At 48.8% G+C, this 19702-nt stretch overlaps 1 protein-coding gene across 1 annotated transcript in view; it reads left to right on the top strand.

Moving 5' to 3' along the window:
* LOC139238021 (uncharacterized) overlaps nt 1–14464 on the top strand; it is a 30478-nt gene extending 16014 nt beyond the window's left edge. Inside the window, exons 3-6 of the mRNA XM_070867417.1 lie at nt 3860–3955; nt 5918–5976; nt 7515–7565; nt 14225–14464. Coding sequence (XP_070723518.1) covers nt 3860–3955; nt 5918–5976; nt 7515–7565; nt 14225–14464 — 446 coding nt within the window. The remainder of the gene's footprint in view (nt 1–3859; nt 3956–5917; nt 5977–7514; nt 7566–14224) is intronic.
* Nucleotides 14465–19702: the final 5238 nt, after the last annotated feature.

The raw sequence follows: 19702 nt of genomic DNA, 5'->3' as shown, positions 1-19702 counted from the left end.
TCCGCATGTCTCAGTTCACATATCACGGTGCGATGACATAATTCATTTTGGCTACAGGTGTTGGTGGATACCACCGGTTGACCTGGGGTGTGATGTGTCTATGCCAGTGTGCTCAAGGCGAGCAGTGTCTAGAGTTTAATGAGAGTCAGGTAAAGCCAAATACAGGAGTAAGACGATAAGAACACAAGGATGATAAATCTCTCTGGATATTAAACCGCAGACAATCCCAAAGGAGGCCCATCACATTAAACTTGACGTGTTTAATATTTTTAGTTAAACTTTACCTTATCCTCTCCCCACCCACCCCCACCATTCCAAATATCTTATTGGACTTTTAGTAAAGAGCCTGAATCAGCTTTGTTGCCCTCTCTCAGACATCCAGCTTTCATAATTCATAATGGGCCTGTACTCATTGGGGTTTAGAAGAATGAGAGGTGATCTTATTGAAACATACAAAATTCTGAGAGGGCTGGACAGGGTAGATGCAGAGAGGATGTGGGGGAAATTTAGAACAAGGGGGCATAGTTTCAGAATGTATCCCTCAGTCAACATCACTAAAAACAGACTATCTGAGTCAGTATCACATTGCTGTTTGTGGGAGCTTGCTGTGCGCAAAATGGCTGCCACGTTTCCCACATAGCAAGAGTGACCACACTCCAAAAATTGGCTGTAACACGCTTTGGGACGTCTGGTGGCCGTGAAAGGCGCTATATAAATGCAAGCGTTGCTTTCTTTCTTACATTCCAAAAAATCTTTCCTTGGCTGTGAAGTGCTTTGGGACATCCTCTGGACATGGAAGGCGCTATTTAAATGCAAAGGTGTTCTTTCTATCTTCACAGATGCCAGAGAGAGAGAGGAGATGATCACCCCATTTATTTGGGCTTTTCTGGATTCATATCCAGGTCCCAGAGATACAAGCACAGACCGGCTTACACACTCTGGATGTATTACCATCCACAGATGACCACATCAACAATTGCCCTCTCCCTTGGTCAAGATGTGATATTAGGTTAACACTGCTCTCAGAAAAGAGAAGATATTTAGAAGAATCTACCCAATGTTCATCTCGATCAAATCTACAGGAGGTAAGTGTGCAGGGTTTGCAATGGGCTGGCCATGAATTTCACCAGGTTACCACCAACTCAGTGAAGGCAAAAAATTACCCTTTATTCAATTCAAAACGTGTCAAGAAGGTCTACTGAGGCCAGCACACTGGGCTCATTTAAAAAAATTAGCCAGCTCTAGAACATAGAAATATAGAAGATAGAAACATAGAAATTTACAACGCAGAAGGAGGCCATTTTGGCCCATCGTGTCCACGCCGGCCGACAAAGAGCCGCATGGTCCTCGGTCATCAGCCCTGGAGGTTACATATAAACCTATGAACAATGACGGAAAGGCAAAGAGCACCCGGCCCAACCAGTCCGCCCCACACAACTGCGACACCCCCTTACACTGAAACATTCTACACTCCACCCCAACCGGAGCCATGTGATCTTCTGGGTGAGGCAAAAACCAGATAAAAACCCAGGCCAATTGGGGGAAAAAAATCTGGGAAAATTCCTTTCCGACCCATCCAGGCGATCGAAACTAGTCCAGGAGATCACCTTGGCCGTATTCGATTCCCCGCAGTACTTACCATCGTTTCTGCGTCAGCCAACAAGAGGTCATCCAGTCTAATCCCACTTACCAGCTCTAGGTCCACAACCCTGTCCTGGTAGGGAGATGATGAGGTCGATATTCTGGAAGGATGGGATCAATCGGGTTGAATGGCCTTCTTCATAATTGGATATTAAGGGAATCGAGGGATATGGGGACAGTGTAGGCAAGTGGAGTTGAGTTTGAAGATCAGCCGTGAGTTTATTGAATGGCGGAGCAGGCTTGAGGGGCCGAATGGCCTACTCCTGCTCCTAATTCTTATGTTCCTATGTTCATCCAACCTATCTTGTGATTTGAACTTCTGTAAAGAACCAGCCCTCTACTCCGAGGGACTGTCGAAGAGGGAGAGAACCAAAAGTTAGGACAGTGTGCGATGGATTAAAAACAGCAAACGTTCAGAATGTGGGGCAGTTTGCTCAGCGCCTGAAAGAGAAAGGTAAGGTTTAGGAGCTAGCAGAGTCAATTTGGAGAAGGTTTACAATGGAACAATCACCACTGTAAGGGGATACTGTTCTGTGGCTGGCACAGACATATGGCCAGAGTAGACTAAAGATAGGTTGAGCAGGTTGGGCCTATACTCATTGGAGTTTAGGTTGAGCAGGTTGGGCCTATACTCATTAGAAGCATGAGAGGTAATCTTATTGAAATGTATAAGATTCTGAGGGGACTGGACAGGGTAGATGCAGAGAGGATGTGGGGAAAATTTAGAACTAGGGGGCATAGTTTCAGAATAAGGGGTCACCCATTTAAGACAGAGATGAGGGTGAATGTCTTCTCTCTGAGGGTTGTAAATCTGTGGAATTCTCTGCCCCGGAGAGCAGCGGAGGCTGGGTCATTGAATATATTTAAGGTGGAGATAGACGGATTTTTGAACGATAAGGGAATGAAGGGTTATGGGGAGTGGGCCAAGATCAGATCAGCCATGACCTTATTGATTGGCGGGGCAGGCCCAAGGGGCCGTATGGCCTACTCCTGCCCCTTTGCTCCGATGAGCCTGAAACAGCAAGCGTTCCTTTTCTGAGCATCAGTGTCCCTCACCTTGGTGCGTACAAGGGAAAAGTGATGATGGAGATATAATTGCAAAGGAGAACAGCTTAACTTTAGATCAAGTCACTGAATGGATGGTTGCCAGCATTGGCATTGATTTTGCCGCGCTGCAGTCATTATATTGTTCATTCTTTCTCCGTGTAGTGGATAGAAGTTCAGGACTGAGCCCCATGCTTCCTGGCAACCCAGAGAGGATATGGAGGTATGTGAAATGTGGGCCATAAAGTGTGTCATGTTAGTGAGGGGGGGGGGAAGCGAACTGCTTCAGCCAAATTAAACAAATCAATCGGCTCCCCCTGTTTAACTTCTACTTTTGCTCAGAGGGTGTCGTGTCGAGGCATTTTTTCGACTCCTTTCCCATCTGAGAGATTAGAACTGGAAACAAAATATTTTTCCATGCAAAGAAAAACAAACGTGGTTTATTTCTGCACTGGCAACGGTGAGAGTTCTGATGATTCATGCGGTGCGCTCAGGAGAAGGAATGTGACCACTGCACACACACGCTCGGTTGAAAACCGGCCCTTCCCCGAGCTTTCCAGCTGGTGAGAACCTACTTAATGGCTGGCAGCGTCGTGAGGCCTGAGCTGCAGACTTTTCGCTAACGTTGGTGCGTCTGTCCTCCCAGGGGATTTGCAGGATCTTGCGGAGACATCGTTGGTGGTATTTCTCCAGTGACTTGAGCTGTCTACTTTACATGGTCCATGTCTCTGAGCTGTACAGGAGGAGCGGGTATTACTACAGACCTGTAGACCATGAGCTTGGTGGCAGATTTGAGGGCCTGGTCTTCGAACACTCTTTTCCTCAGGCACCTAAGGACTCATTTTAAAAGTGGAAGCAAGTCTTCCTCGGTTCCGAGGGACTAACTATGATGATGACAGATTTTTCCGCCGTGAGAGAGATTGAAACATAGAAACATAGAAAGTAGGTGCAGGAGTAGGCCATTCGGCCCTTTGAGCCTGCACCACCATTCAATATGATCATGGCTGATCATGCAACTTTCAATACCCCATTCCTGCCTTCTCTCCATAACCCCCTGATCCTCTTAGCCGTAAGGGCCACTTCTAACTCCGTAGAATTGTGCTCAGGATAGGACACAACCGTTGACAACAGTCCACTATTCACGTGGCCTCTGTGCCCACATTTGCTCCTCCAGCTCCACAACCCTCCGAGATCTCCGCGCCAATTCTGGCCTCTTGCCAGAATTCCTTCATCCCCACCGTTGCTGCTCTTGTCTTCAGCTGCCTAGGCTGTAAGTTCTGGAATTCGCTCCCTAAATCTCTCTGCCTCTAGCTCATCCATTAAGACACACCGACAACCCCCCCCCACCCCCCCCCCCTCCCCCGAGATGTCTGCGCTCCTCTAAATCTGCCCTCTTGAGCAGCTCTAATTATAATCACTCAACCATCGGTGGCCGTGCCTTCAGCTGCCTGGGCCTCAAGCTCTGGAACTCCCTCCCTAAACCTCTCCGCCTCTCGACCTCTCTTTCCTCCTGCAAGACGCTCCTTAAAACCTACCTCTGTGACCAAGCTTTCGGTCACCTGCCCTAATTTCTACTTATGCGGCTCGGTGTCAACTTTTTAAAATCTCATAATACTCCTGTGAGGCGCCTTGGGACGTTTCACTACATGAAAGGCGCTATATAAATTCAAGTTGTTAATACCTACCTCTGATCAAGCTGTTGTCCTATTGGTGTCAATTTTTGCCTGATTTATGCTCCTGTGAAGCACCTTGGGACGTTATTCAACGAACGAAGACTCGGATTTATATAGCGCCTTTCACGACCACACGGACGTCTCAAAGCCAATCGAGTACTTTATTTGGAGTGCAGTCACTGTTGTAATGTACTACGCGAAAGCTGCTATATAAATGCAAGCTGGTGTTGTAGGCTGGCTTATCTCGGCGATGGGGAGCGATACATAGTTTACCTCAGCTCAGCTCCCAAGCCAGGGAGCAGGGAAGTGGGCCAGAAACCCCCATCCTGATCTCCATGCGGTGACCATCCCTGGAATTTCCACGAGCAGTGACAGGATCAAATGCAGTTGTGATGACCTCCATTAGTGTTGTGTATGCAATAACTGTTAGACTGAGTACTGTTTAACTCCAAGATGTATGACCTTGGCTCTGCTTTATTAAGGCCCAAAGTGACTAATATACACAATGGCTGGCCTTTTATACTTGGGCTGCACACACGTGCGTACAGCCCAATGGCCTCCAACAGTGACGCCATCTAGTGGCTAGTGATCCCTAAAGTACATACATGACAGTTAGGTAGCCTGCAAAAGCCACCACCCAGGCTCGCTTGGGAGAGGACCACAGCTACCTGTGGGGCATCATCATCATCATAGGCAGTCCCTCGGATTCGAGGAAGACTTGTTTCCACTTTTAACATATGTCCTTAGGTGGCTGAACAGTCCAATACGAGAACCACAGTCACTGTCACAGGTGGGACAGATAGTCGTTGAGGTAAAGGGTGGGTGGGGAGTCTGGTTTGCCGCACGCTCCTTCCGTTGCCTGCGCTTGGTTTCTGCATGCTCTCGGCGATGAGACTCGAGGTGCTCAGCGCCCTCCCGGATGCACTTCTGCCACTTAGGGCGGACTGGTCTTTGGCCAGGGACTCCCAGGTGTCGGTGGGGATGTTGCACTTTCTATGGGAGGCTTTGAGGGTGTCCTTGTAACGTTTCCTCTGCCCTCCTTGGGCTGGTTTGCCATGAAGCAGAACATGTCCGGTTGACAAGGGGAAAAAATATATTACCAAAAAAAAATCACTGTAAACGTAACCTTTTTAAACGTGTTAACAGCAATGAGAAGTCCCATCACAGAGCACCAGTAAACACTTGTTGAAGGTGTTGCAAAGGACTGTTTAGAATAGAGTTGTTCAATATTATTCAAAATCGTCTGTGTCCTCAGAAAGGAGTTTGAGACCAAAAATATGGTTATTGTCAACCTGTAGTCACCCTTTAATGAAAAAAAAAGCAATCACAAAGTCTCTTAATTTTATTGGGCTGTGTGCATAAAAGACTGACATGTGATAATATTATTACAGCTGAAGTCAAGGGGCTGAAGTTAGTGCGTTCAGCTGGTGTGTAACCTAGGTCTCCTGGCTGCTGAAGGCTTATTGATATCTTCTGTCTGCATCCCTAACACAAGCCACATGGTTGCCTGTTTGTTTTCCTCTTAAAGGCGCAGTCCCCACTCCCTGTGCCTTGAGCAGATTACACGCCCTCGTTGCTTCGCGAGAAAGAAAGCGAGCTCCCCGCGGACGACACCAAGGTGGGAAGCAGGAGCAGTAATGAGGGACAGTGCGAGCGCTCCCATTGGCTTTTCAGTAGCCAGCGTCGCTGGAACAGCTGTCTGGGGGAGCTTGCTGTGCATAAATTGGCTGCCGCGTTTCCTACGTGACAACAGTGACTGCACTTCAAAAAAAGTTACTTTGTTGGCTGCAAAGCGCTTCGGGACGTCCCGAGGTCGTGAAAGGCGCTATAGAAATGCAACTCTTTCTTTAACTGGTCCAATGGGTGGCAGATGCAGTTCAACGTGGGTAAAATAATTAGCAAGGGAGCAAGGGAGTGAAAAAGAGATTGTATGTTAACTGGAAGCACAGTGCCCTGATCAAGAAATAGATGTCAGTTATTGCTGATAAATTTATCCTCCTCCTTGCTTTCAAATCCCTCCATGGCCTCGCCTCTCCCCATCTCTGTAATCTCCTCCAGCCCTGCAGCCCCCCAAGATGTCTGCACTCCTCTAATTCTGTCCTCTTGAGCATCCCTCATTATAATCGCTCCACCATTGGTGGCCGTGTCTTCTGTTGCCTGGGCCCCAAGCTCTGGAACTCCCTCCCTAAACCTCTCTGCCTCCCTACCTCTCTCTCCTCCTTTAAGACGCTCCGTGTGGTCGGATTCAGCAATGCAATAGCCACCACTTAACAACTGGAACAGAGGCGCACGTAATTGATTGTTTTATGTGAGCCAATCAGCCGGGAGGAAACCTACATCATTACGTTAAGCCAAACAGCTCTGTCTATAAACCTTTGCTTGATTTACAACAGTCCAGACACATTTTTAACAACAGAAGCTTCAGATAGGAAACCCAACAGGCTTGTCCAGAGATAAGAAATCTCGACGGCCAATATTACCGTAATATCAATGCTCTTCCACCTGGGATCAAATGAAGGCCTCATAAGGCCTGATGGTACCTGCTGGTTACCTTCTTTGATTTACATACCCCATGAGAGGAAATATTTTCAATATTCATTACAGCTAAATTACAAACATCAATGGCCCAGAAATCCCGGCCTCTCCAGGTCGGTACAGAGTGTGTATGACCCGGAAAGGCATCGCAAAAGCCGGTTTTCAGCACACAATGCGCATGCACTGAAAACCGGCCTTTCCGATCTGTCCAGCTCCAGCTTCACTTGTTGTCACTGCCAGATCTCCTGCGACGTCACCCACAGGTAGGCCGAGGCCTGGGGAGCGGTTACTAATATTTACTGGGGCTCCCAAGTGAACACTTAGGGCTTGGCTGTTCCTCCCGGGTAGTAATGCCACTGGAGTTGCGTTGACCGAGCTTGGTACCTGCCCGCACAGCTCGACATTGGCCCAGGTGATCACTTTGCAAAGGTAATTGGATAAATGCTTTTACAGGTTATATGGTTTACTATTCGAGGGGAGCTGTAAAATGCCTGTAGTTGTCCTTGTTCAATCTCGTGATTATTCTGTAATTTCTTCTGCCACAGGTACCTATTGGCGTCAGGCTGAATAAAAGGAAATTGGTATTTTTTTCTGTCACGTATGTATGCTTCTGTTTGCTAGCCACCAGGTGGTGCCACTGTCGGCGGCCTGTGCGCATGTGTGGCGGGCCAGGTATAAAGGGCCAGCCATCTTGTAATGTAATCACTTTGGGCCCTAATAAAGTAGAGCCAGGTTTGTACCTGTTCGGAGTTTACAGTATTCAGTCTATTGAGTTATTGCATACACAACATTTGGCGACGAGGTAACAAGAACCTTCGCATGCACAAATGAGCACAATTGGAATTCTGGAGTGATTCGTGGAGGGAGAAGATTGGGCAGACTTTGTAGCCCGCTTGATCCAGTACTTCGTGGCCAACAAAATGGAGGAAGAGGCAGACGCATTTCGGCGCCTGGCGGTCCTCCTCACAGTTTGCGGTCTGAATATCTATGGACTCATAAAGAATCTCCTCTCGCCCTTAAGTCCAAGGGACAAGGACTATGAAACATTGTGTGCTCTGATACATGACCATCTCAAATCAGATGAAGGCATCGTCATCTCACGCAATTGATTCTATACACACGTTCGTTCTGAGGGCCAGAATGTATCGGAATTTGTTGCCAACCTAAGACGCCGAGCTGGACCGTGTAAGTTTGAAACTGCGTTGGCAGACATGCTGCGCGACTTCTTTGTAATTGGCATCAACCCCGTGTTGAAAAGTGATGGCACTGTCAGGATTTGTGGAGACTACAAGGTTATGATCAACCGAGTTTCGAAACAGGGTCAATACCCGTTACCGAAGGCTGATGACCTGTTTGCAACGCAAGCCACGGGGAAGTCGTTCACAAAGCTGGATCTGACGTCGGCCTACATGACACAGGAGCTGGTCGACACGTTGAAGAAACTTAACGTGCATCAACACTCATAAAGGACTGTTTATCCACAACAGGTGCCCTTTTGAAATTCGCTCGGCTGTAGCCATATTTCAGAGGAACATGGAGAGTCTACTGAAGTCCGTCCCCAGAACCGTCGTGTTCCAAGATGACATACCGGTCACAGGTTGTGACTCCGCCAAACATCTGAACAACCTGGAAGAGGTTCTACATCGTCTGGAAAAGTAGGACTAAGACTGAAATGCTCGAAGTGCGTCTTCATGGCACCGGAAGTCGAATTCCTGGGGAGGAAAATTGCTGCTGATGGTATCAGGCCTACGGACTCGAAAACCAAGGCCATCAAAAATGCACCCAAGCCCCAGAATGTGATGGAGCTGCGTTCGTTCCTTGGTCTACTCAAATACTTTGGTAATTTCATACCTAGTTTGAGCACCTTATTAGAGCCACTGCACATACTGCTAAGAAAAGGCGACAACTGGGTTTGGGGTGCGTCTCAAGATAGAGCTTTTGAGAAAGCTACTAATCTGCTTTGCCCTAACAAGCTGCTGGTACATTATGATCCGTGTAAGCATCTAGTATTGGCCGGTGATGCTTCGTCATATGGAGTTGGTTGCGTGCTCCAACAAGCTAATGAGTCGGGCAAATTACAACCTGTTGCATATGCTTCTAAAAGTTTGTCAAAGGCAGAAAGAGCCTGCAGCATGGTAGAGAAAGAAGCACTAGCCTGTGGGTATGGGGTTAAAAAGATGCTTCAGTACCTGTTTGGTCTTCGATTTGAACTGGAAACAGATCACAAGCCACTCATTTTGTTGTTTTCGGAAAACAAAGGTATCAATACCAATGCATTGTCCCGCATCCAGAGGTGGGCGCTGACATTATCTGCATATGATTATGTCATTCGCCATAGACTGGCACTGAGAATTGTGCCGATGCATTGAGCCGCTTGCTGTTGCCCACACCGGAGATGGAAATGCCACAACCGGCAGATCTACTATTAGTCATGGATGCTTTTGAAAGTGAAGGAACCCCTGTCATGGCCCAACAAGTTAAGATCTGGATCGGCCAGGACCCGATATTATCGGTTGTGAAACATTGTATCCCTAGTGGTGATTAGTCGCCATACCCAAGCAAATGTATGAGGAAACCAAACCTTACATCCGTCGCAAAGACGAACTATCCATTCAATCAGATTGTATACTGCGGGGTAATCGTGTTGTTAGGCCCAAGAAAGGCAGGTATTACCAGGTCTCATGTATGGTGGCCTGGAATTGACTCTGATCTGGAATCATGTGTGCATCAGTGCAACACTTGCATGCAGCTTAGTAAAGCACCAGCAGAATCGCCGCTGAGTCTGTGGTCGTGGCCATCTAAACCATGGTCCAGGATCCACATCGACTTTGCAGGTCCCTTCCTGGGAAAGATGTTCTTAGTTGTGGTGGATGCTTATTCCAAGTGGATAGTGTACAATCATGTCATCCAGCACATCCAAAGCTACCATTGAGAGCCTTTGTGTCATGTTTGCTATGCATGGTCTGCCTGATATCGTTGCAAGCGACAAAGGATCTTGCTTCACCAGTATGGAGTTTCAAGAGTTCATGACACTCAGTGGTATCAAACATGTGAGGTCAGCACCATTCAAACCCACATCCAATGGACAAGCAGAGCGTGCGGTCCAAACCATCAAGCAAAATATGAAATGTGTAACTCAAGGTTCACTGCAAACTCGCTTGTCATGCATCTTACTTAGTTACAGGACAAGACCCCATACGCTTACCGGGGTCTCTCCTGCTGAACTATTGATGAAGAGAGGTCTCAAGACCAGGCTCTCTATTGTCCACCCTGACTTGAATAATCGTGTCGAATACAGACGTCAAAGTCAGCAAGGGTACCATGATCGTGCTACTGTGACACGCGACATTTAGAAACATAGAAACATAGAAAATAGGTGCAGGAGTAGGCCATTTGGCCCTTCGAGCCTGCACCATCATTCAATGAGTTCATGGCTGAACATGCAACTTCAGTACCCCATTCCTGCTTTCTCGCCATACCCCTTGATCTCCATAGTAGAAAGGACTACATCTAACTCCTTTTTGAATATATTTAGTGAATTGGCCTCAACAACTTCCTGTGGTAGAGAATTCCACAGGTTCACCACTCTCTGGGTGAAGAAGTTTCTCCTCATCTCGGTCCTAAATGGCTTACCCGTTATCCTTAGACTGTGACCCCTGGTTCTGGACGTCCCCAACATTAGGAACATTCTTCCTGCATCTAACCTGTCTTAAACCCGTCAGAATTTTAAACATTTCTATGAGATCCCCTCTCATTCTTCTGAACTCCAGTGAATACAAGCCCAGTTGATCCAGTCTTTCTTGATAGGTCAGTCCCGCCATCCCAGGAATCAGTCTGGTGAACCTTCGCTGCACTCCCTCAATAGCAAGAATGTCCTTCCTCAAGCTAGGAGACCAAAACTGTACACAATACTCCAGGTGTGGCCTCACCAAGACCCTGTACAACTGTAGTAACACCTCCCTTCCCCTGTACTCAAATCCTATCGCTATGAAGACCAACATGCCATTTGCTTTCTTAACCGCCTGCTGTACCTGCATGCCAACCTTCAATGACTGATGTACCATGACACCCAGGTCTCTTTGCACCTCCCCTTTTCCTAACCTGTCACCATTCAGATAATAGTCTGTCTCTCTGTTTTTACCACCAAAGTGGATAACCTCACATTTATCCACATTATACTTCATCTGCCATGCATTTGCCCACTCACCTAACCTATCCAAGTCACTCTGCAGCCTCATAGCATCCTCCTCGCAGCTCACACTACCACCCAACTTAGTGTCATCTGCAAATTTGGAGATACTACATTTAATCCCCTCGTCTAAATCATTAATGTACAATGTAAAATTTCTATCAATGATCCTGTGTATGTACTGAATTATGGTCAAGGTCCCAAATGGATCGCCGGTACTGTTCTAGCCAAGGAGGGTAACAGAGTGTTTATCGTTAAGCTCAAGAATGGGCAAACATGCAGGAAACATGTTGATCAGATAAAGCTGTGGCACACGGATGAACTGGAACAGTCTGAGGAAGACACAATCAGTGACCAACCAACCCACCGTCAGTCATCAGAGGACTCCGCTGTCATCAATGAATCTGGACTTTCAATCCCTGACGTGGTCATTGCCACTCTCATCAGATCGGCTACCCAGCCCCCAGTCATAACAGACTCAGGACGCTCGCCCAAGGCTGGAGTTGAACTGAGACGATCAACTCGGGAGCGGAAAGCCCTGGACCGTCTCAATTTGTAAAAAGACCGTTACTAATATCTTAAAGGGGGATATTGTCATGTATGTATGCTTGGGGTTACTAGCCACCAGGTGGCGCCACAGTCGGAGGTCATTGGACTGTGCACACGTGTGGCGGCCCAGGTATAAAAGGCCAGCCATCTTGTAATGTAATCACTTTGGGCCCTAATAAAGTAGAGCCAGGTTTGAACCTGTTCGGAGTTTACAGGATTTAGCCTATTGAGTTATTGCACACACAACAGTTTCAAACTACCCACAGACTGCAATTGTGAGTCATCATTGTAAGTGGTCCCTCGTATCGAGGATGACTTGCTTCTACGCCAAAAATGGATGAGTTCACAGGTGTTTCGATGAAGGACCTAATATTCCCGATCCCAAACTGAATGTTGAAGAGTGGATGATGCCTGTGCGTGGATTTTTTTAACATGGGGTGGCCGTTGCACACCAGCCACCACACGGGCTTGACAGAGCTAGGTCTTGGTCCAGTGGCAAGGGTTAACCAAGACAACTGGAGACCAGCTCTGCTGCACGGGCCTAGTGCGCGCACATATCGCAGTGTGGGCTGGGCCCGTGCTGCCCCTGGGCTCCTGGCCCTGAACTCACGCCTCTCCTGGGCCCCAATCACGTTCCTCTACAGTCTCTCGCCGCTCCTGCTGTATCTGCCCACGCTCCAATCACTGAACTGGACCTTGATGACGTCACTCTTTGCTGTCGTCGCCCTCCTGCACCAGCTCGCGCTGCTCCCTGAAGCATATGCCTCCACACTGCTCCCAGGCTGCCGCACCTCTGCTCCTTTTATGGCCCCGACCTGCCGCTGGTGTTCTCATGCAGGTCGGGGCCTCCACGCTGTAACAAAGCCACAAAGATAACTGGTTCACACAGAACAGAGGATACATCCTCACTGAAATCAGATCAGTACCAGCAGATACACCATCACCGGCACTGGTTAGGGCCCAGTCCATACAGTGATCTCTGACCAATGTCGGCCAGTGTTCCACCTTGGGACTGATCAGGAAAGTCTCAGTGAGGGAGGGGGAGGGTGGCGCTCCAGTTGTTGCCTCGATGGTATAGAGTGGGAGGGGTTGGTCAAGGCCACTCGCCAACCAGTCCCCGCCATCCCAGTCCACAACAGCGGGTCAACTTTGACTGAGTGTGGCATCAAGGAGCCTGAGTAAAACTGAAGTCAATGGGAATCAGGGAGAAAACTCTCCATTGGATGGAGTCATATCTAGCAGAAAGAAAGATGGTTGTGTTCGTTGAAGGTCAATCATCACAGCCCCAGGACATCGCTGCAGGAGTTCCTTAGGGCAGTGTCCTAGGCCCAACCATCTTCAGCTACTTCATTACTGACTTTCCCTCCATTATAAGGTCAGAAGTGGGAATGTTCGCTGATGATTACACAGTGTTTTGTGCCATTCGCAACTCCTCAGATAATAGAGCAGTCCATGCCTGCATTCAGCAAGACCTGGCCGACATTCAGGCTTGGGCTGATAAGTGGCAAGTAACATTCACAAGTGCCAGGCAATGACCATCTCCAACAAACGAGAGTCTAACCACCGCCCCTTGATATTCAACGGCATTACCATCTCCGAATCCCTCACCATCAACATCCTGGGGGGGTCAACATTGACCAGAAACTTAACTGGACCAGCCACATAAATACTGTGGCAACAAGTGTGGGTCAGAGGCTGGATATTCTGTGACGAGTGTCTCACCTCCTGACTCCCCAAAGCCTTTCCACAATCTACAAGGCACAAGTCAGGAGTGTGATGGAATACTCTCCACTTGCCTGGATGAGTGCAGCTCCAACAACAGTTAAGAAGCTCGACACCATCCAGAACCAATCCATTCACCAGCACCACTCCATTCCAATCCACTCACCTCCTATCCAGTAACCATCACCAATCCAGGTTCGTCCACTATTCCTTTCATCATCATCTTCTTGGGCGGTCCCTCGAATCGAGGATGACTTGCTTCCACGCCAAAAAGGGATGAGTTCACAGACGGACCTAATATTCCAAATCCCGAACTACATCCTGGAGGGTGGAAGATGCCTGTGCGTGGATTTTTTTAACGTGGGGTGGCCGTTGCACACCAGCCACCACACGGGCTTGACAGAGCTAGGTCTTGGTCCAGTGGCAAGGGTTGACCAGGACGACTGGAGACCAGCTCTGCTGCACAGACCGAGTGCGCGCACATATCGCAGTGTGGGCTGGGCCCGTGTTTTCATCATCACCAATCCACTCGCCACCACCAATCCACTCACACCACCAGCCTTTTCAATTATTTATCGAGATCGCAATGTCCTTTGAGCCATCCTAGCCCGTCATTCCAGATTAGGACCTGGAATGCAGGCAGTTCGCAACAAGCGACCTTCGAGACCCTATCCAGCTCCACCTCTCCAAGCAGTGGTCCTGCCTGGATAGCCCACCACAGAGCCGGGTGGGTGGGCCATTTCCGTTACTTCCCTGTGGAAGTGGATCATTCTGGATGCTTGGGTCCAGGAGACCAGAAGTAGTGAGTATCCTCTGCATTTGCATCTTGAGCCTCCATCTTTTACACAATGTGCTTTGGTTTGACCGTCAGAGGAACCATCTACTGGTGGGCATACTGGCAGGTGACATCATGGTCCACCATCCACACCGAGAGCGAGTGAACGTCATCGGAGGGCTCAACTGTTGGGGATATTTCTGGATGAGCACCACTACTCCGTCAGTAAGGTTTCCACAGTTTGCCTTTGTCGCAGCATCAGAACTAAAGCTGGTGGTCCAGGGGCAACCGTGTCCTCCAGGTGTTGGTGCGACAGCCATCAAGCTCTTCAGCTGATGCCTCAACACATGGGTGGGAGCCACATTCAGGATGCATGGTCTTCTAAGCCAGTGAGCTCACTTGACATTTCAACGGGCTCGGATTGTGGACAGTACAGTAGGGCATTTTCCACTTTCAAACTCGGTGCGGGGTAAGTCAGTGTTGGTTAGCAGCACCCGTTAGCGAACGGGCGGGACGCCAATGGGACGCTAATCGGTTCTCGACCGGGCACGGCGATATTTGCGCCGCTCGCAAACTTGGATTTTAGCAAGGGCGCTAACAGTTAGCGCCTCGCCCTTTAGCGCCAGGCAGATTGTGACGTCAGTACGCGTGCAACGCCCCGGACACGACCTTTGTCTTTTTCGTCTTACTTACCGCCTGCCGCTAAAGTCGCTGGAGAAAACAGGCACTCCCAGCTCCAGTAATCGCTGGTGAGGTGCTATTTAAAGGGACAAACAACCGGGTCACTGAGAGGTCAGAGTGAGTGAGTCAGAGTATCTGTTATGCGAGCACAATTTGTAGCTCTTGACTACCTGTTGCTCGTTGTTGGGTTAGCTTACCAATTACCTGCCCATTTGCACCTTGTCCCTTGGCACCCAGATGGGGGCAATGGCTGCCAGACCACCTTGGCCTGAATCAATGACTTCCTAGGCATCGGCACTGGCTACAGATACAGAATATGGCCAATGTGGGCCTGGGCATGAGGAGAGGCCGTAGAGGTCGGAACAGGGGGCCTTACCCTCCCCCCCACCCCCAAACTTTATCAGGAACTATTCTCCTACAACTATTTTAAATTGATCTGTAAATCAAGTGCCCCCTGATTAAAGGGGGGCACTAAAACCGACACGTTAAACCAATTAAACTTTGGACAGCAACTTAAATCAAATTAAAATTTGGTTGCTGGGGGTGATGATACACTCCAGTCCCTCCGGCGCCCACCTCACGTGCAAGGCCGCGAGCATACCGGTGGACACTGCGTGCTCCATCTCCAGGGACACCCTGGCTCGGATGTAACCGCGGCAGAGAGGCAGGCAGTCGGACTGAACGACCAGCTCGACCGGCCGCTGCCTGGTTGATGACCACCTTGGCCATGCCCAGGAGCAGTCCTACGAGGAGGCCTTCCGACCTGCCCGCAGAGGGTGCCCAAAGATCAGGAGCGTAGGACTGAAGCGCAACCAGAATTTGAGGGGCAGCCCCACTATTCTCCTACCTTAATCTGTCAGAGGAGCAGTGCCTAAGAAGGATGAGGTGGTTACAGAGCTGGGAGGTGGTTACAGAGCTGTGCCACCTCCTGCAGCCAGACCTCCAGTCTCAACATCAGGACCAGGACTTCGCTCTCAGTGGTGGTAATGGTGATAGTAGCGTTCGGCTTCTACGCTACTGGCTCCTTCCAGGCTACAGCGGGGGATATCTCCCAACATCTCTTCCAATTTGCTGTGGCATGGCTGCATCCGGGAGGTCACATACGCTCTGTACCGCAGGAGAATGGAGCATATCAACTTTAGCATGACAAGGGGGAAAGAGGAGGAATGCTCATGTGGCTTCATCAGGATAGCGGGCTTCCCCATGGTTCACGGCACCAGGCACCCAAAGCAAGCGCTCTACTCGCAACTCCTTCACGGCCAACAAGCCAAAGGCGGGCAGAGGAAACGTTACAAGGACACCCGCAAAGCCTCCCTGATAAAGGTGCAACATCCCCACCGGCACCTGGGAGTCCCTGGCCAAAGACCGCCCAAAGTAGAGGAAGTGCATCCGGGAGGGCGCTGAGCGCCTCAAGTCTCGTCGCCGAGAGCATGCAGAACCCAAGCGCAGGCAGCGGAAAGAGCGTGCGGCAAACCAGTCCCACTCACCCTTTCCTTCAATGACTATCTGCTCCACCTGTGACAGGGACTGTGTTTCTCGTATTGGTCTGTTCAGCCACCTAAGGACTCATTTTAAGAGTGGAAGCAAGTCTTCCTCGATTCCGAGAGACTGCCTATAATGATGGTTCAAGGCGCCAATGACTGCTCCCATTTGCCCTTGCAGGCACCTTATCAGAATGCGGATGCCTTTCGGAACCGCAAGGGCTCCCACTCTCGCAATGTCCAGTTGGTGTGCGACAACAGGCAGCTCATCCACTCTGTGAACGTCTGCTATCCTGTAGCAGCCATGATGCATCGACGAGAGAGTGAGCAGACTAGGCCTATATTCCCTAGAGCTGAGAAGAAGGGAGTTGATCTCATTGAAACATACACATTCTTACAGGACTTGACAGGGTAGATGCAGAGAGGATGTTTCCCCCTGGCTGGGGAGTCTAGAACCAGGGGTCACAGTCTCAGAATAAGGGGTCGGACATTTAGGACTGAGATGAGGAGAAATGTCTTCACTCAGAGGGTGATGAATCTCTGGAATTCTCTACCCCAGAGGGCTGTGGAGGCTGAGTAGTTGAGTATATTCAAAACAGGGATCGATAGATTTTTGGATATTAAGGAAATCAAGGGATATGGGGACAGTGCAGGAAAGTGGGGATGAGGCAGAAGATCAGCCGTGATCTCATTGGATGGCGGAGCAGGCTCGAGGGGTCGAATGGCCTACTCCTGCTCCTATTTCTTACGTAATCCACTTAGCACACCACAGGCTAAAGGAATGGCATCGTCTCCCAGCAAATGAAAGTGTGTCACTGTTAGCACTTTAAAGAAAAGTTTCAGGACAGATTTTGTTCAGACTGGATCGACACAGGAAATGGGAACTCCAGACAACCCACTGACTGGTTTCAGGTCATTGCCGAATGTTCAGAGAATGGCTGCTGGTACAAAGCTGAACTGGAGATCGCTGTAGACCAGGCTCCGAGGCCTGTGTTCAGTTGATGTCAGCAGAGCAGAAGTGGAAAAGCAATTGTCTTAGAATGCCTGGACTTATCAGGGCTGGAATGATCTCCTGAACTAATTTTGGTTGCCTAAGGTGGGTGGTTGGAGAGGAATTTCCCATATTTCTTCCCCCAAATTGGCCTGGGTTTTATGTCTGCTTTTTTGCCTCTCCCAGGAGATCACATGGGCTTAGGGGCGGAGTAGGGTGTCTATATATTGTGATGGACAAGGCATCACAGTTGTGTGGGACAGGCAGGATGGATCAGAAAGTCTTTCCTGCCCGTCATGTTCCGTATATTACAAGTCATGACTAATATGTTAGAAGTTTAACATCTGGAAAAAACGTGGAGTTAAAATGAACAAACTTACCGTGTGTTTCCTGATTTGTACACAGATCATGGCAAGGAACAGATAGGGGAAGCAATGAGTTCTTCGATGGGGGATTGCAGATAAGATATTGCTCCTAGGCTCAGCCATTGACTGGGCCATCATCATAGGCAGTCCCTCGAAATCGAGGAAGACTTGCTTCCACTCTAAAAGTGAGTTCTCGGAATGGGAATTGGAGTTCCCATTCTCCAATATGGGAATTACAGTGTTTGTCACAGGTGGGACAGACAGTGGTTGAAGGAAAGGGTGGATGGGGAGTCTGGTTTCACTGACTCAGACACACACAAGGCAGGACCCAGAGTCAGTCCCCAGTCTGTACATGCAAATGTACAAGAAGACTATCAGTAGATAAAGATGATCAGGTCATCAAGCTCACCCCAGCCAGTAGACAACGTAACCTCACATGCTGCTGTCCCACCTCCTAGTAGCACTGTGTCAGCCGTAGTTCAGTGGGTAGCACTCTTGCCTCTGTGTCAGAAAGTCCTGGGTTCAAATCCCACACCAGGGGCCTGAGCATAAAAATCTAGGCTGATACTCCCAGTGCAGTGCTGAGGGAGCACTGCACTGTTAAGGTGCTGTCTTTCAGATGAGACGTTAAACCAAGGCTCTCTTAAGTGGATGCAAAAGATCCCGTGACACTATTTCGAAGTTATCCCCAGGCCAATATTTATCCCTCAATCAACATCACTGAAACAGATTATTTGGTCATTATCACAGTTCTGTTTGTGGGAGCTTGCTGTGTGCAAATTGGCTGAAGTGACCACACTTCAAAAAGTACTTCATTGGCTGTGAAGCACTTTGAGACGTCCGGTGGTCGTGAAAGGTGCTATATATGCAAAAACTTCTGCCCCTATTTTTTTCCCCCGGCAGCTGTTAATGACTCTGCCATCTCCATTCACGTGGTATCTAGACTGTAGGGGGTGGTGTGGGGTCTGGTTCACCTCTGACCTTCTGAGTGGTTCGAATCGCTCCCACTCCCTGGGTTCTAGACTCTGGATTTATTTGGGGGATGCGATAAAGTACAAGAGACAACTGGTTTGGTGCAAAAGAACTTCGATTTTATTAAAGGCATGAAAATACAATGTCAAACTTATAATCACTCAATGAAAGAATAGTATATCACACATTCAAACGGGTTACAGTGAATAATACACTTCCCACCTCTCAATGCCTAACACTGAATAAGTTAAACTCCAGGGCAAACAGGGACTATGCTCACTGATCCTTTACTGGTAGTTGGCGGTGGTTCGCGATTTCGGGGTTCACTGGATCCTGTAGGTTCTGCTTGCCATACCCCGAACGTCACAGAAGACTTCTTACTGCGCAATCTTCAGTTGGGTGGAGTCCGCTAATGCGGCAGGGCACGTTTTGGATTTGTGGGGACTTTCTTTCGTTAGAAATAGGTGTCAAAGTCTTTCTAGATAATGGTTTCACCCGTTGGTAGTCAGGCCTAGGTTGTAGAGTGGAAACTTTCGATTCTTCGGTTTCTTCCTTGTGGAGTTTTGTTTCGAAGTTGGTCGATCACGGTGCTTTTGGTGGTACCACATTGGCTGTGGTCGGTTGCTGCCGCGATGGTGATGTTCTTCCTTCCTTTTTCGATTGCAGGACGCCGAGGCTGGAGAAGCTAGTTAAAACTGCTGCGGTGGTCTCTCTCCCTTCTTGATGCTCTATGATGCTATGCTGCTGTGTGCGTATCTTCTGCTAAGCGTCCGTAGCAGTGTCTTCTGAAGCAAAAGCATAAGCAAGCATCCCCTTTGTTAAAGCAGGGCCCAGTTATACCTTTGGAGCTGCTCTAATCTTCGCACCAAATCAGCCCGGATTCTTTGTCATATTTTGGCGGGCTCATTCAATGTTAACCTGTCTCGGATGTGGCGATCTTCTAAATCTGTTTCTTGATGGAAATATTAGCTTTGGTATTTGAAGTGTCTGTCTGTGCTTGGGGTTTTCATGCAGGCTGGATGTGCCATTGTTATTATGTAGGGGCTGGAATGGTTTTCCAGTTCGGGATGATGGTTAGCTATCT

The sequence above is a fragment of the Pristiophorus japonicus genome, chromosome 24, assembly GCF_044704955.1.
Source record: "Pristiophorus japonicus isolate sPriJap1 chromosome 24, sPriJap1.hap1, whole genome shotgun sequence".
Taxonomy (NCBI): Eukaryota; Metazoa; Chordata; class Chondrichthyes; family Pristiophoridae; genus Pristiophorus; species Pristiophorus japonicus.
This window is presented reverse-complemented; position numbering and strand designations above follow the sequence as displayed.